Source organism: Heterodontus francisci, chromosome 38 (genome assembly GCF_036365525.1).
Source record: "Heterodontus francisci isolate sHetFra1 chromosome 38, sHetFra1.hap1, whole genome shotgun sequence".
NCBI lineage: Eukaryota > Metazoa > Chordata > Chondrichthyes > Heterodontiformes > Heterodontidae > Heterodontus > Heterodontus francisci.
The window spans coordinates 38317855-38335969 of record NC_090408.1 but is presented as its reverse complement, the minus strand read 5'-3'; the positions used below and the strand labels follow the sequence as shown (position 1 = coordinate 38335969).

Below are 18115 nucleotides of genomic sequence, written 5' to 3'. Positions count from 1 at the left end.
ATAAAGGCTGTCGCAATATGTGTAACTGTTCACCTTTCTGAGAAGAGAGAGATTGAAATAACAGAGTGCGCAGAGGCAGAAATAGCAGAAGGTCACCCAGGGGAGAGAGCTGTAACTGACTCTATGACTCTGCAATGGAGAGACCTTAACTTGCAGATCTTCTTAGAGGTGAACACAAGCGTTCACAAGGGATGTAGATCTATACTCCACCACAGATTGGAAGGACAAGGCTCTATGAAGATAGCAGCTTATTATCAATATGCAGAAATAGACTTATACATAGACTGACACGGAACACAAAAGTCCGAGTGTACCAGGCCTGTGTCCTCAGTACCTTGCTCTACGGCAGCGAGGCCTGGACAACGTATGCCAGCCAAGAGCGACGTCTCAATTCATTCCATCTTCGCTGCCTTCGGAGAATACTTGGCATCAGGTGGCAGGACTATATCTCCAACACAGAAGTCCTTGAAGCGGCCAACACCCCCAGCTTATACACACTACTGAGTCAGCGGCGCTTGAGATGGCTTGGCCATGTGAGCCGCATGGAAGATGGCAGGATCCCCAAAGACACATTGTACAGCGAGCTCGCCACTGGTATCAGACCCACCGGCCGTCCATGTCTCCGTTATAAAGACGTCTGCAAACGCGACATGAAATCGTGTGACATTGATCACAAGTCGTGGGAGTCAGTTGCCAGCATTCGCCAGAGCTGGCGGGCAGCCATAAAGACAGGGCTAAATTGTGGCGAGTCGAAGAGACTTAGTAGTTGGCAGGAAAAAAGACAGAGGCGCAAGGGGAGAGCCAACTGTGCAACAGCCCCGACAAACAAATTTCTCTGCAGCACCTGTGGAAGAGCCTGTCACTCCAGAATTGGCCTTTATAGCCACTTCAGGCGCTGCTTCACAAACCACTGACCACCTCCAGGCGCGTATCCATTGTCTCTCGAGATAAGGAGGCCCAAAAGAAAAAGAAAAAGAAAGACTTATACATACTTGGACATACCAGTTACTCAAAGCTGTTAAACTGTTCACCGTACAAGGAATCTAACCTAAAATAGCCTTGTCAGGTATTGAGTTAACTTTATTCAGTGTGAAGTTGTACCTAATGATCCTCACTTACTATGAAACATTAAAAGCACTTGAGCCTGTAACAATGATCTAAAGACCTGGTGCTAACTTTTTATTTACAGATTAATAATTTTTTTTAAACTGAATTCAAATTCTAAAATTGAGGGATTTTGAACTCACATTCTCTGTATTATATATTTAAAATCCTTTGATTACTAGTCCAGTAACATAACCACTACCCTACCGTATCCCTTATACCGAAACACACTCTGATGATGTTGACAAGAGGTGGTTAACTTGTTGATTCAATGAATTAATGTGTTTGGAAAAGCAAAATACTGCAGATGCTGGAAATCTGAAATAAAAACAGAAAGTGCTAGAAATACTCAGCAGGTCAGGCAGCATCTGAGGAAAGAGAGACAGTTAACCTTACGGCTCGGTGACCTGTCATCGGAACTGACTACTGGTGTTTGGTTTCATTTACATTCCTCTAATAGACACTGACCTGGTTAAGGTCATAGAGCTCAGAACTGAGCCAAGGTTTGAGGTATCTAATAGCACTTAGATGCTGGGTGAAATTTTCAGCCTGTTTGCTGATGTGGATTTGAGATAGAGGGAGTTCCTCTGATGCCGGTAGAACAAGAGGAGGTCATTCAGCCCCTCTAACATGCTCCACCATTCAATGAGATCATGGCTGAGCTGTGACCTAACTCCATGTACCCGCCTTTATCCTTTGTTAACAGTCAGAGTCAGAGAGATACAGCACTGAAACAGGCCCTTCGGCCCACCGAGTCCGCGCCGACCATCAACCACCCATTTATACTAATCCTACACTAATCCCATTTTCCCTCTCACATCCCCACCTTCCCTCAATTCTCCTACCACCTTCCTACCCTAGGGGCAATTTTTAAAAATTAAACAATGGCCAATTTACCTGTCAACCTGCAAGTCTTTGACTGTGGGAAGAAACCTGAGCACCCGGAGGAAACCCACGCGGTCACAGGGAGAACTTGCAAACTCCGCACGGGCAGTACCCAGAACCGAACCCGGGTTGCTGGAGCTGTGAGGCTGTGGTGCTAACCACTGCGCCACTGTGCCGCCCAGTCTTTGCATGGTTTACAGATTTACAAAGGATGGGAGAATTGAGACTGCCTGGCACTTTAAAAACACCCATAGTATTTGTGACAGTCATGGTGACAGGATGTGGCAGAATGAAGGAATTCAGGAGAAACCTTTCTGCCCAGAGAGTGGTGAGAATGTGGAACACACTACCGCAAGGAGTGGTCGAAGTAAATAGCTAGACACGTTTAAGAGGAAGCTGTTTAAGTACATGAAGAAAGATATCGAATGATATGTTGATGCAGTTAGATGAAGTAGGGTGGAAGGAGGCTTGTATGGAGCATTGATCTGTTGGTCCATTTCTGTGCTGTAAATACTGAGGGGAATCTGTTGCCCCTGTTTTCTTCTGAAGCTGTTGACTTGCAGTGGGGCAGTTCCATGATGGCTCGCAGGAATGTTGGGGGAACATTTATAAATAATGTGAAGAAACTGAGGGATGTTAAAGATACCCAAGTGGAAAATATTGAATTATATTCCACCACAAGGGCAGAGAGTGAATGCTTTCACACGCAGTCCTGGGGAGTTCAGCATAGATGAACACCAGAGAGCTTTTGTCTAATGATGTACACACTTCAGACAAAGTGACTTCATTTTATGGATGCTTTTTTATTTCGGGTTACAATGACACACAACGAAGTGAGCCTGTTTATACATAACGTTTTGAACATGCAATGCAGTGGTGACATTAAGGCCCGTAGTGAGTGACATTGGAAGGTTGAGCATTCTCAGCCGATGCTAATTTGAAGAGCCCTACCCGCAGGGCAGGGATGTTCTATGTGTGATCATTTGTGATGTGGACTCCTATGGGACCCCATGTTTATCAAACCTCTGGTTTTACTTTCTCCTTTAGATTGTGGACTCCTGAATATCCCTTCTCCTTTTCTCAATGTGCCTGACCCATCCTATGGTACAATTCTACTGGCTCACCATGAATTCCCAAGCTCTGGGAATCCGCGGTGAGCTTTGTCGACAAAGATCGCTGTCACTACTTTGAGTTGACAAGCTGAGTGGTTTCTCAGTGAACACCGACAGTTGCCAGTCTGGTCAATGTACTGATAGTAGATACACAACAAGGCACCATAAGGCTGACAAGAAGTAGGTGGAAGGAGGCTCGTGTGGAGCATAAACACTAGTATGGACCAGTTGGGCTGAATGGCCTGTTTCTGTGCAATAAATTCTAACTGGCAGTTACATCTTCAGCTGCCAAGGCCCTAAGCTCTGCAATTGCCTCGCGAAACCTCTCGGCCTCTCTACCTCTCCTCCTTTAAGACGCTCCTTAAAACCTACCTTTTTGACCAAGTGGTGACTAGGTGTCCAATTTTGTTTGAAACGCCCCTGTGAAGTACCTTGGAATGTTTTATTATGTTGAAGGTGCTCTAAAAATACAAGTTGTTGTTGTCAACGGTCAAACATCTCTGCCTTGATAAGAGGTGGCTGAGAGGGGCCTGTGTAGAAGCATCAAAGCTATTAAATGGTATCGGAAAGCAAAGCTGTGGGAAGGCTGCTTCATTGGTTAACCATGTCAGGAGGAGAAGGCTTGCACAGATACCAACTGGTGAAAAGCTAATTTAGGATTAATGTCAGGATGTTGATTGTGGTGAACATTTAACTACTGGATTGTCATTAAAAACTCATTTGGTTTACTAATGTCTTTAGGGAAGGGAATCTGATGTCCTTACCTGATCTGGCCTCCAGATGATTCCAGATCCATAGCAATGTGGTTGACTCTAAATGGCCCTCTAAAGTAGCCTCGCAAGCCACTCAGTTATCAAGAAGGTGACGTACCACCACCTTCTCAAGGGCATTTAGGCATGAGTAATAAATGCTCGCTTTGCCAGTGACGCCCCATATCATGTGCTTCACACAAAATGTGCCCGACACTTGGAATGGAACCTGGGCAAAGTAGCAGAGAGGGAGAGCCTTGGATTAATTGAAGAGAGAGATGGATACTGCAATGGAGAGGAAACAGTAGATCATTCAAGGAGGACCAAATGAACTCCCTCAACTGTATTTATCTTGACATCTTGTGACAACTGTCTGATCTCCAATCAGGTCGCAGTTAGACAACGACTGAATAATTTAGGTGGTTTAACATTGGGAGACTGAGTTGAGGTATCAGAATTACCCAACGCATTGTTTGGAGGAAGCTCAGTAATCTACTGCTGGTAGAGTGATGGTCTGGATGAAGTCCTCGTATTCCACAACGCCATTCGGGGTAATATTTGCTTCTCGCAGGAGGTCATCAACTGTAAGATTGATTTGCACAGTTCAGTTCCACATTTCTGATTTCTAATCTCTGTTTCTATCACGACGCATGAAATATAACCAATTCCACTCATCAAAAAGCATTTGTTTTGGTTGATTTATTGAGACCAATGTCTCATTCCACCCCACCCCCCCCCCCCCCCCCCCCCCCTCCACCCCATCCTCTTCTCCTGAAGGCATTGACTCTTGTGAGAACATAAGAACACAGGAAATAGCAGCAGGAGTAAACCACACAGACCCACAAGCCTGCTCCACCATTCTATCTCCAAACTCCACTTTCCTGCACACTCCCCATATCCCTTGATGCCCTGAGAGCCAAAAAATCTGTCTGATATCTCAGCCTTAATTATACTCAAGGATGGAGCCTGTACAAGCCTGTGGGGTAGAAAACCCCAAAGATTCACAACCCTGCAGGTGAAGAAATTTCTCCACATCTCAGTCCTAAGTATTCTACCCTTTACCCTGTGTCTGTGCCCCTTGTGTTCTAGACTCTGCAGCCAGGGGAAATAACGGACTGAATGTAGTCCAGCCAACAGGGGTTCTGACGGTGGGGTGAAAAGGTGAGAGGAATCCTGCCTCAGCCCTTCGGGAGACCCTTCCCCCCCAACCCCCTCCCCAACCCCAGTGCGATTCAACGGCGCTCAGGCACTTAACTGCCCGATGCTGTGGTCACTATCCATTTAAGGACGGGATCCCACCTCCATGGCTGCTGGCCAATCAGAGGGCCGGCAGCTCAGTAGTATTGGCGGCGTCGCCAAGAGCCATGGCCACTGCCGGTACGACACCAGGTCTGGGACCAGGAGCAGCAATGGAGCCCTGCACCCAAGGTAAAACAGGCGGGGTTGCCAGGCCCTGGTGGGGGGGTCTCGGGGGTGGGGTGCGATGAGGTATGTGTTGAAACCAGGGGTGGCCTTTGCTACCAGGGACTCTCGGTGGGCACAGATTGCCCACAGAGGCGGCCCACCCCCACAAGCCTGTAGGGAGGCCGCTTTGTGTTACTGGATGGCCTACCCGCGTGACGGAGGTCTCCCCCCGCGCCCCCCCACCCCCCCCGCCTCTGGTGTAAGTCCAGTGGCAGTGGGAAGAGGCCCTTAAATGGCTATTAAATTGACCACAAGGGCCTCAACTGGCCTCTGGGTGGGAGGGCCGTCTTCAGCCTTTCCCATTCCCGACTTAATTGCGGGGTGACCGGCACTCTGTGCACCCCACCCCCAACCTTTCATCGCTATTTTATGGGCACTTCCCGCCTCCCATCTCATCTCCCGGGGGCTCAAAATTCCACCCAACCTCTCAGCGTCTACCCTGTCAAGCCCCTTCAGAATCTTGTGTGTTTCAATAAGATCACCTCTCATTCTTCTCAACTCTACAGACTATAGGCTCAATTTATTCAGTCTCTAATCATAGGACAATCCTCTCATTCCAGGAACCAATATAGTAGACCTGAATGTGGTTCCATGGGCACTGACTGGTCCTCTGTTTTCTCACCCAAGTGACCGTGTAGAAGAAATGATAGCAATACAGTAGCAGAAGGCTCCTGGCCTCTGTGGAACCAACAATTGGAGATGTCAGAAGAAGAGAAGGTGTGAGCCTTGGCTTGGTGGTACACTCTCACCAGTGGGACAGAAGGTTATGTATTCAAGTCCCACTCGAGAGACTTGAACACAGAATCTAGGCTGACACTCATGTGCAGCACTGAGGGAGTGCGATACTGTTGGAGGTGCTGTCTTTTGGACAAAAACATTAAATTGAGGCCCCATCTCCTCTCTTGGATGAATGGTAAATGATCTCACGGCACTATTGGAAGAAGAGTAGGGGAGCTGTCCCCAGTGTCCTGGTCAATATTTATCCCTTAAGCAACATCACTAAAGCAGATTATCTGGTCATTTATTTCATTGCTGTTTGTGGGAGCTTGCTGTGCACTAATTGGCTGCTGCACTTCCTACAACAGTGACCACACTTCAAGAGGTACTTCATTGGCAGTAAAACATGTTGTGAAAGGCACTATATAAATGCAAGTTTTTCTAGAAGATTTGTTTTTGAACAAGTTATTCTTGTGGTTCCTCACCTTCCTTGTTGGTCAGTTTCTCGCCCAGTTGGGTCAGTTTGGTCCTCAGCTCAGTCGCTGTTATGAAGCCTCTTTTCTGTTTGTCGGTCATCAACATGGCTTCTAGAATCTCCCTCTGTGGATCCTCTTGCTGCCTTTGCTGATGGATGATCATAAGGAATGTTGAAAATTCCAGCTCTCCATTTCTTCCTGGTTAAAAAAAAGACACCAGATCAAAGGTGAGCAGTATCTTTCCCCAGCTCTGTAACTACCTCACCTTTCCTTGCAGCCTTGGCCTACATTGCTCTGAAGTTATTTTCCCCTTCTCCCCAGTTGTGCCTCATTTACATGCATGCATGTTCCAGCTGGTCTGCTTTATGGGGATGAGGAGCAGGATGCTGTACCCGGGGTGGGGGGGGGGGGCACTGAGAGCATTTCAACTCCTGCCCTTGCTGAGATTGGTCAACACAGCGGAGATTGAGTCTGGGACTCTGTGGTTTGAATAGTGGTCTGTACAACAGCCTATGCCCTTACTGAACATCACCAGCCAGTATGCTTTAAATTGTTAGATGTTGGGTAGTTTTGTTCTAACTCAGTCCTCTATAACATAGCATCCTGTGCCATTGTCCAGCTCCCTGGCACTGGGAGCTTTTAGCTGCCTCTTCCAATTCGCTATTCGCCATCTATGAGCCTACGCAGTAAGTGCCAATGGACTATTCCACTATTGAGGCATCGCAGCTGAACGCCGTGTGTACACACCTGCAAATTTCCAGCAAGAATTGGGACCGGGAAACCCTGGCTGATGTTTCACCTCCTATGCCCCCAAGGGCGCTGAGGCCCATTCCAGCTCTAACTGTTCTACTGGCTGAAATTAGCTAATTCAACCCTGACCAGGAATTGGTTAAGGCATCTTCTGGCCTACATGTAGCGTAGGAGGTGACAGCACCTTAGGTCATTGGACCATTGCAGCAGCTTTAAACAGATGCTAATTTAGGAAATTCCTAGCAAATCTGATGTGTCTAATATTGTGCAGAATTTTACAAAGTTGCTTGATTTTGGTCCGATTTTCAGATTAAGGCCAAAAAGGATGTAAAGTACTTGGGTTCATTTCTAGATGAATAGAACTGAAAAGCAGAGAGGTTATGCTGCATATAGAGTCTTGGTTAGACCGCACAGGAGTATTGTTCACTGAACTGGTCTCCATGTTACAAAATGGATCCCAAAGCATTGCAGAAGGTGCAAAAAAGATTTGCTAGCATGATACCAGCAGTGAGAGGTTATAGCTATCACGAAAGAGCGACACGTTCTTTTCTCTAGAGAAAAAGCGAAGGCTGAGGGAATGACCTGATAGAGATCTTTAAAATCATTAAAGGGTTTGATAGGCGAGACATAAAGATATTTCCATTTGTGGGGGACTTCAGAACTAGGGGACACCAATATAAGATAGTCAGGAATAAATTCAATAGGGAATTCAGGAGAAACCTTTTTCCCAGAGAGTGGTGAGAATGTTACCACAAGGAGTGGTTGAGGTGAATAGCATAGGTAGATTTAAGGGGAAGTGCTGGAAATAGTCAGCAGGTCTGGCAGTATCTGTGGAGAGAGAAACAGAGTTAACATGAGGTCACAAACCTGAAACGTTAACCCTGTTTCTCTCTCCACAGATGCTGCCAGACCTGCTGAATATTTCCAGAACTTTCTGTTTTTATTTCCGATTTCCAGCATCCGCAGTATTTTGCTTTTAATTTAGATGTAAGGGGAAATAGATAAACACATGAGGGAGAAAGGAATCGAAGGATATGCTGATAAGGTGAGACGAAGTAGGGTGAGAGGAGGCTTGTGCGGATCATTAACACCAGCGTAGACCAGTTGGGCCAAATGGCCTGTTTCTCTGCTGTAAATTCTATGTACCAGTTGCATTTACCTATTTTATGTTGCTGCAGGTGTCTCTCTACCTCTGCCGGTGTGGGCATGGTACCCAGGCATCGCATCACTGTGATCAGGTCTCCAGCAGATATCTTTCCTTTGCGAGTCTTGTCATATAGTGAGAAGCATTCTTTGAATTCTGAGGAAAGCAGATTGGGCATTTCATAACACTGCACTGGCACATTAGTGTAAATTGTTCGATGTCTTCCTGTACGCGAGAATCGCTGTCATTCTCGTTATAACACTGGAGCATTTTACTGTGTAAAGCACAGTGTATTATTCTGCTACTAAGGCAGAGTTGTGTTCAATGTGGCCTGTCCTCTTAAAGCTTCAAAATCTGGTTGCCGTAAATCCTGAGGTCATTTAGAGCTTAATTGCTGCAAGTGGAAGGTATATGTGGTTTTGTGATTGCAGGTTGGATGAAACCAGCATGGTTTTCTTTTCCTTTTTTTTTTAAAGTGCTTTAGACAATTAGCAATATGGCAGATGTAAAGTGTATAAACTGGGGAGGATTGAGAGCAATGGTTTGTAAAGGTGAGCTTTAATGGCATGCTAAGTCCTTACCTGTATCAATGTTCTGCAGCCCTCTGCTTTGCTCCCCTTCTCTCCTGAAGTGTTGTCCCCTGCTAGACTATGATTCCATGAGTCCCCATGTAGTTGGGAGACACTGGTCAAGTCCCACACCTTTCCCCCTTGCTGAAATCAGCTAACACTGCACAGAGCTGGATCAAACTGGTCAACTCCCTGCATTACCATGGCTGAATCCCCCACTATCAACATCCTAGGGGCTACCATTGACCAGAAACTGAACTGGAGTAACCATATAAATACCATGGCTACAAGAGCAGGTCAGAGGCTAGGAATCCTGCGGTGAGTAACTCACCTCCTGACTTCCCAACGCATGTCCACCATCTACAAGGCACAAGTCAGGAGTGTGATAGAATACTCTCCACTTGCAGCTCCAACAACACTCAAGAAGCTCGACACCATCCATGATCAAGCAGCCCACTTGATTGGCACCCCATCTACAAACATTCACTCCCTCCACCACCGACGCACAGTGGCAGCAGTGTGTACCATCTACAAGATGCACTGCAGCAATGCACCAAGGCTCCTTAGACAGCACCTTCCAAACCCGCAACCTCTACCACCTCGAAGGACAAGAGCAGCTGATGCATGGGAACACCACCACCTGCAAGATCCCCTCCAAGTCACACACCATCCTGACTTGGAACTATATCGCCGTTCCTTCACTGTCGCTGGGTCAAAACCCTGGAACTCCCTTCCTCACAGCACTGTGGGTGTACCTACCCCAAATGGACTGCAGCGGTTCAAGAAGGCAGCTCACCACCACCTTCTCAAGGGCAATTTGGGATGGGCAATAAATGCTGGCCTGGCCAGCGACGCCCACATCCCATGAATGAATTTTTAAAAAATCATTTTGAATCCTCTTGTGTATTTGGGTGATGAGGGGGAGTGTGAAAGATTCCATTCTTAATTTAATCCGAACCTCCATCTACTTTCCAATTCAGACTTGCAGCTGGCTGGGTGTATCAAGTGTAATGTGTTAAATAATAAATAACTACTGACTGTTATCAAAGAGTGTGGAACAAAGCTTAGCCTGAAATAACCTGATATGGGATTGAGATACAAAGCTGCCCCACCCCCGCAACCCGCTCAGCCTGATTAGGTATCTTTGGAAATTAATAGTTTCTATTACTCTGTGGCTTTGTCTGTAAGAAATATGATCAATGCATTATGTTTAATCTTTTCATTGTATGTGTTCTTCCCCTCTTTTCTCACCTCCTCCTCTCCTGAAGGTGGTGGCGGATGCTGGGATTTAGTTCTAAGCAGCCTTTGGTACCTTTCCCAAGTTGCCAATTTTCATGTGGATCCAGGAGTTGCCTTTAGTGCTATCATTCCTGCCAATTGGAGACCAGAACTCTGGCTCTAATTCTGGGTTTTAATCACTCCACCATTAGCGGCAGTGCCTTCAGCTGCCTGGGTCCTGAGGCTCTGGAATTCCCTCCCTAAACATCTCTGCCTCTCTCTGCTCTTTTAAGATGCTCCTTAAAACCTATCTTTTTGACCAAGCTTTTGGTCAGCTTCCCTAATATCTCCCTTTTTGCCTGTTTACGCTCCTGTGAAATTACTTGGGATGTTTTACCATGTTAAAGTTGCTATATAAATGCAAGTTGTTGTTGTGATTGTCGTTCATTCTGTACAAACTATGACAGAAACACTGGGCCACAGTGGGATTGGGACCCGCTGCAAGTGTGATTTAAATATCACGGTCCCGTCGGTCGTCTCTGGGTCCCTCTGCCTCTGAGACAGTCTGCGATCTTCAAAGTGCTGGTGTGGGGAGGGTGGTGGGGGAAGGAAGGGGGAACCCGCTCACCTCCGACTAACGGCTCATTGAGCTCCTTCAGCAGCTTGTTAATGGGCCAGGGCGGTTGGGCATTGTAATTTGTATTGGAGATTTCAGCAAACTCAAACTGTCTGGGGCATGTTACTGCAGAGCTGTCAGCTTCACTGCTGGTAAAGAAAAAGCCATTTTTTTCAATGTTTAAAATGGTCGGTCTTTCCGGTATCAATTAGCAGTGGCGCGGTGGTTAGCACCGCAGCCGCACAGCTCCAGCAACCTGGGTTCAGTTCTGGGTACTGCCTGTGCGGAGTTTGCAAGTTCTCCCTGTGACCGTGTGGGTTTCTGCCGGGTGCTCCGGTTTCCTCCCACAGCCAAAGACTTGCAGGTTGATAGGTAAATTGGCCATTGTAAATTGCCTCTAGTGTAGGTAGGTGGTAGGGATTATGGGATTAATGTAACATTAGTATAAATGGGTGGTTGTTGGTCAGTACAGACTCAGTGGGCCGAAGGGCCTGTTTCAGTGCTGTATCTCTCTGTAACATGGCTGCCATCTGCCTTTGCTGCTGGTATCAGACGGGCAGCTCCCGCCTCCCGGAGGCACTCAGTGCTGAGCTCACCTCCTGCCAAAGTAGGGCACTAACATTTACATATAGCGTCGCATGGGCGACACAATGAAGGTGCAGGATCAGGTCCTGGAATTTATCCGGGCATTGGGTTCCCAATCCCGTTTTGAAAATCTGGACCCCTATATCTCATTTTACATGATTTGTTTCAATGTTCCCACACTCTGGGGTTTCAGGGTTATTACATATGTACTATGGGAATGTCGGGAGGCTCAGCTGTTACCATGCTGGGATTCCATTCTGCACACAAGAGCTTCCCTTCAGAGTGACCATTTGCCATGGAAAAGTTGGACACTGAGGGCGGAATCTTCCCAGCCCCATGGAGGTGGGTTTAGAGGCGGGGCCAGGAGCAAATTTAGAAAGTCGTGTGTTTGGTCGGTTCCCTGACACGTTCCCACATCCCAACGATCTTGTCGGAGGCGGGATCAAAGTGGCAGCAGCTATGCACCCTGCAGTGGCAGGCAGGTAATTGAGGCATTAATTGAAGTAATTAGCGGCCATTTATTGAAGAGGCTGAGATTTTGCCGAAGGTGCATGGGACCCTGGCTTTGTCTGCAGCTCACCTACTCACAGGAGGCGTGAGCAGAGCGGGAGCTCAGGGTGCCGTGAGAACAGTGTGAAATTTAAATTTTGAGTCTATAAACTAACAATCCTCAGGCCTTCCACCAACAATGGCTTGCAAGTGGATTCACCTCATCTGCAGACAGATCCAGCGGAAAGTGCTGGGTGGGACGGATAGGCTGCCAGTTACATAATGAGAATTGTGGCCCCATTTGGTGCTGCTCTCTCCTGCTTCATGTAGATCAGTCGCACACAGCCTTCCCTGCGGGGCTCTGATTGGTCCTCCCGCCTGCATTGCCGACCCACCATCCCTAATTGGACAATGAACATGGAGGTAGCCTGTTAATTGGTCACCTCTGGGAAGGTTGCGTAAACGGGAGGACTGCAGACACTGGCAGGGACGGGATCGGAAATGGTCCCAATGCTGGAAAATTTTTAAAGAGCTGCAGATTCAGCGTGAAGCATCAGTTGCCAAGACCAACCTTCTCCACGCCCAATGTCCACACTCTGCATGGTTCAGGAGTGACCTCTACCAACCATGGAGCAAGAGGTACTGAAACCAATTGTAGCATCATTATCATCAACCCCAATATTCACCTCTCCCGACACCCGCCCCATCCCTGAACCACATCCTACCCCGATCAGAGCAACCAGCTCCACCCAGCCACCATGCTGTGTGGCTCAGTACCATACCATATAAGGCATTGGTTCATTGACCATCGGGAATCAAGGGATATGGGGATTGGGCAGGAAAGTGCACTTGAGGTAGAAGAACAGCCGTGATCTCATTGAGTGGTGCAGCAGGCTCGAGGGGCTGAATGGCCTACACCTGTTCCTCTGAGAGCCACAGAGTTCATTGACATTAACCAGTGGCATCAAGCTACATTCTGAACAAACCTAATGGATGACCACATAAATAAATGAGGTGTCGGGACCGTTCATCCGAATGGCCTCCCTTTAACAGGCACTTTTCAGATAATGAAATAATCCTAAGGCACATTGGAGCAATTCACAGTGAGGACAAAGTAGAGGAGAAATCAGAGGAGCTGGTTGAAGGCACAAAGACAAAACAGTTTTGTCTGGAATTTGTAAAGGTTGGGGGTATTGTGTCCATTTCTGGTCACCACACTTCAGGAAGGATGTGTGAGTCCTTGAGAGGGTGCAGAGGCCATTTACCAGAATGATTCCAGGGATGGGGAATTTTAGTTACAAGGTTAGGTTGGAAAAGCTGGGTTTGTTCTCCTTCGAACAAAGGAGATTGAGGGGAGATTTAATAGAAGTGTACAAGTAACATTCGCGCCACACAAGTGTCAGGCAATGACCATCTCCAACCAGAGAGAATCTAACCATCTCCCCTTGACATTCAATGGCATTACCATCGCTGAATCCCCCACTATCAACATCCTAGGGGCTACCATTGACCAGAAGCTGAACTGGAGTAGCCATATAAATACCGTGGCTACAAGAGCAGGTCAGAGGCTAGGAATCCTGTGGCGAGTAACTCACCTCCTGACTCCCCAAAGCCTGTCCACCATCTACAAGGCACAAGTCAGGAGTGTGATGGAATACTCTCCACTTGCCTGGATGGGTGCAGCTCCAACAACACTCAAGAAGCTCGACACCATCCAGGACAAAGCAGCCCGCTTGATTGGCACCCCATCTACAAACATTCACTCCCTCCACCACCGACGCACAGTGGCAGCAGTGTGTGCAATCTACAAGATACACTGCAGCAATGCACCAAGGCTCCTTAGACAGCACCTTCCAAACCTGCGACCTCTACCACCTAGAAGGACAAGGGCAACAAATGCATGGGAACACCACCGCCTGCAAGTTCCCCTCCAAGCCACACACCATTCTGACTTGGAACTATAAAGCTGTTCCTTCACTGTTACTGGGTCAAAATCCTGGAACTCCCTTCCTAACAGCACTGTGGGTGTACCTACTCCACAAGGACTGCAGCAGTTCAAGAAGGTAGCTCACCACCACCTTCTCAAGGGCAATTAGGGATGGGCAATAAATGCTGGCCTGGCCAGCGATGCCCACATCCCATGAATGAATAAAAAAGCAAGATTATGACAGGGTTAGACAAGGGAAATATGTTCCCATTAACAAATGGTACAAGGACTCGGGGACACAGATTGAAGGATTTGGGCAAAAAATGCAGGGGGTATATGAAGAAGAACCTTTTTATGCAGCAGCTGGTAATGATCTGGAACTCGCTGCCCACAAGGATGGTGGAAGCGGAGACGATCAATGATTTCAAGAGGAGGTTGGATGGCCACCTGAGAGAAATAGACTTACAGGGCTACAGGGTTTGAACTGGGGAGTGGGACTGACTGCATAGCTCCATGGAGAGCTGGCATGGATCTGATGAGCTGAATGGCCTCCTTCTGTGCTGTAAGTGACTCCATGACTCCAGGTGTAGCATTGCGGAGGAGTTTGAAGAGAGAGTTTAAGGCTGTAGGGCTTTTGTGACTGGAGGCTGTAGCACAAAGGGAGGAGTATAGAGAGGGGAGACGTTCAATACAGCAGCAGAGCAGAGTTTACATAGTGGGGACTCCAATAACCTTCAAATATACTTGCCATATATAAAGCTTATACTCACCTTGTATTTGATCTTGCGTGAGAAATTTGGCCTATAAGTGGAACAAGAGAAAATTATTACATTATGTTTCCACATTAAGAATTATTCCAAAAGCACTGGGATATTCCTGGTGTTTTTTTTACCATGTTTTTCTCTTGCTGTCTCCCTGTTTTCTTCTTTGTCTCTTTAACGACGTGTTTGTCTTTCTCGTCACAATCCAGAACTGCTCGACTTACCCTCCATCTATCTGATTATAGTTTAAAGTCCACCAATCCACAATGAATAATGCTCTGTGGATGCAATAAATACCCTGGTTACTATGGTTACAGGATCAGGCTTCCCACAGGGTCAGATTCCAGCTACCAGCTGTTGATCCATCTGACACATATGCACATGCACAGGAACACACATACGTATGCATGCACACTTACACGCACACAGGGAACACACACACACACGAACGCACACATACATATGCCAGGGGAGGTGGCGGAAGCAGATACGATAGCGACGTTTAAGAGACATAGAACAAAGAACAAAGAAAATTACAGCACAGGAACAGGCCCTTCGGCCCTCCAAGCCTGCGCCGATCCAGATCCTCTATCTAAACCTGTCGCCTATTTTCTAAGGGTCTGTATCTCTTTGCTCCCTGCCCATTCATGTATCTGTCTAGATACATCTTAAAAGATGCTATCGTGCCCGCGTCTACCACCTCCGCTGGCAATGCGTTCCAGGCACCCACCATCCTCTGCGTAAAGAACTTTCCACGCATATCCCCCTTAAACTTTTCCCCTCTCACTTTGAACTCGTGACCCCTATTAATTGAATCCCCCACTCTGGGAAAAAGCTTCTTGCTATCCACCCTGTCTATATCTCTCATGATTTTGTACACCTCAATCAGGTCCCCCCTCAACCTCCGTCTTTCTAATGAAAATAATCCTAATCTACTCAACCTCTCTTCATAGCTAGCGCCCTCCATACCAGGCAACATCCTGGTGAACCTCCTCTCCACCCTCTCCAAAGCATCTACATCCTTTTGGTAATGTGGCGACCAGAACTGCACGCAGTATTCCAAATGTGGCCGAACCAAAGTCTTATACAACATCTTGACATCTTGACAAATATATGAATAGGATGGGAATAGAGGGATATGGGCCCCGGAAGTGCAGAAGGTGTTAGTTTAGGCAGGCATCAAGATCGGCGCAGGTTTGGAGGGCCGAATGGCCCGTTACTGTGCTGTACTGTACTGTTCTTTGTTCTTTGTACACACAGGAACACAGATACATATGCATGCACACATACACGCACCAGGGAGAACGAACACACACACACACACACACACACACACACACACACACACACACACACACACACACACACACACACACACACACACACACACACGAACACACATCTTCTTTGGCCTCCTTGTCTCAAGAGACAATGGGTAAGCGCCTGGAGGTGGTCAGTGGTTTGTGGAGCAGTGCCTGGAGTGGCTATAAAGGCCAATTCTAGAGTGACAGACTCTTCCACAGGTGCTGCAGATAAAATTGGTTGTCGGGGCTGTTACACAGTTGGCTCTCTCCTTGCGCTCTGTCTTTTTACCTGCCAACTGCTAAGTCTCTTCGACTCGCCAGTCTTTAGCCCCGCCTTTATGGCTGCCCGCCAGCTCTGGCGATCACTGGCAACTGACTCCCACGACTTGTGATCAATGTCACACGATTTCATGTCGCATTTGCAGACGTCTTTAAAGCGGAAACATGGACGGCCGGCGGGTCTGATACCAGTGACGAGCTCGCTGTACAGTGTCCTTGGGGATGCTGCCATCTTCCATGCGGCTCACATGGCCAAGCCATCTCAAGCGCCGCTGGCTCAGTAGGGTGTATATGCTGGGGATGTTGACCACCACGAGGACGTCTGTGTTGGAGATACGGTCCTGCCACCTGATGCCAAGTATTCTCCGAAGGCAGCGAAGATGGAATGAATTGAGACGTCGCTCTTGGCTGACATACGTTGTCCAGGCCTCGCTGTCGTAGAGCAAGGTACTGATGACACAGGCTTGATACACTTGGACTTTTGTGTTCCATGTCAGTGCGCCATTTTCCCACACTCTCTTAGCCAGTCTGGACATAGCAGTGGAAGCCTTTCCCATGCGCTTGTTGATTTCTGCATCGAGAGACAGGTTACTGGTGATAGTTGAGCCTAGGTAGGTGAACTCTTGAACCACTTCCAGAGCGTGGTCACTGATATTGATGGATGGAGCATTTCTGACGTCCTGTCCCATGATGTTTGTTTTCTTGAGGCTGATGGTTAGGCCAAATTCATTGCAGGAGCCGCAAACCTGTCGATGAGACTCTGCAGGCACTCTTCAGTGTGAGATGTTAAAGCAGCATCGTCAGCAAAGAGGAGTTCTCTGATGAGGACTTTCCGTACTTTGGTCTCCGCTCTTAGACGGGCAAGGTTGAACAACCTGCCCCCTGATCTTGTGTGGAGGAAAATTCCTTCTTCTGAAGACTTGAACGCATGTGAGAGCAGCAGGGAGACAGGTTAACAGGAACACACACACAGAAACACACACATGCACATTGGAACACACATACATGCACGCATAGGCATACACATACATACACTCACATCTGCACTCATATACACTTTCACACACACACTCAGACACTCCCACATGCACACGTATACACATACACACTCTCATACACTGACATATTCACATACTCATAGGCACACACAGACACACACATAATAAGCGCACACATTCACATTCACACACACACACGCACATACCTATATAGTTGGACAGTGGTTGAGGTCAGAGCCTCGTATTAGGCTTTCTCTCTGTGATGTTTAATCCATCTTTTCGTCCAGTTTCTCGCCTCCTCTCCTGAACCCTGACTGTTGCTGGTACAGTTGCACACGTGCCTCATCCAAACAGCCATTCCTTAGCCATGAACCCAGACACTAAGGCCTGCAGTTTCTGCTGGAGTTGTGCTGCATTGGCATATTGTAGAAATACATGTTTATTATTTTTGCATGATAGCAGCTGATGGCATTAGGGAGGCCCATGACTCCCTAGCAATCAGTGTTGCTGCAGGCAGCGGAAGGGCCATTTAATTTCGAAAGGGTCAGAGAGTGGACGATTTTGATCACAGGACAGTTGATTGCACAGACTAGAAAACTTCAAAAAAAAAGTAAAATTAACAATATTTCTAACTTCTTTGGCCAACAAAGACAAAAGAAATAAAGACTCCTTTCCCAACCTCAGGACATCCCAAAGTGCTGGAAGTGCCAGAATGTGTGTGTGCTACTCTAGAGGTGGACACTCCTCATCCTTCCAGTGTCAGGACCACTGCACCCACCAACTCTGTAGATTAACGCTCCACTCCCCCCCCTCCCTAAACCACTGTTCATCTTAAGTTCTGCTCCCCATATTTTATCACTGAGTCCCACACCCATCACCTCTGTGTTCACTGATCTACATTAGCTCCCAATTCACCAATGCCTCAATTTTAAAATTCTCCTCCTCATGTTTAATTCCCTCCCTGGCTT

General features: G+C 47.4%; 1 protein-coding gene across 1 annotated transcript; it reads right to left on the bottom strand.

Moving 5' to 3' along the window:
* Nucleotides 1-2793: 2793 nt before the first annotated feature.
* On the bottom strand, nt 2794-17518 carry LOC137352352 (calmodulin-like protein 4). Its single transcript, XM_068017647.1, has 6 exons — nt 17354-17518; nt 14698-14844; nt 14576-14606; nt 8417-8557; nt 6517-6705; nt 2794-4432 (listed from the first exon to the last, which is right to left on the bottom strand). The coding sequence occupies exons 2-6, from the start codon at nt 14698-14700 to the stop codon at nt 4335-4337; spliced, it is 462 nt and encodes a 153-aa protein (XP_067873748.1). The 5' UTR covers nt 14701-14844; nt 17354-17518; the 3' UTR covers nt 2794-4334.
* Nucleotides 17519-18115: the final 597 nt, after the last annotated feature.

What these genes read in the sequence shown, in the direction of transcription:
- LOC137352352 (XM_068017647.1), bottom strand. An exon ending in CACGCAAGATCAAATACAAG is followed by an intron (nt 8,558 to 14,575) that starts GTGAGTATAAGC and finishes TGCTTTCCTCAG; the next exon opens with AATTCAAAGAATGCTTCTCA. An exon ending in CCTGCAGCAACATAAAATAG is followed by an intron (nt 6,706 to 8,416) that starts GTAAATGCAACT and finishes TTTTTTAACCAG; the next exon opens with GAAGAAATGGAGAGCTGGAA.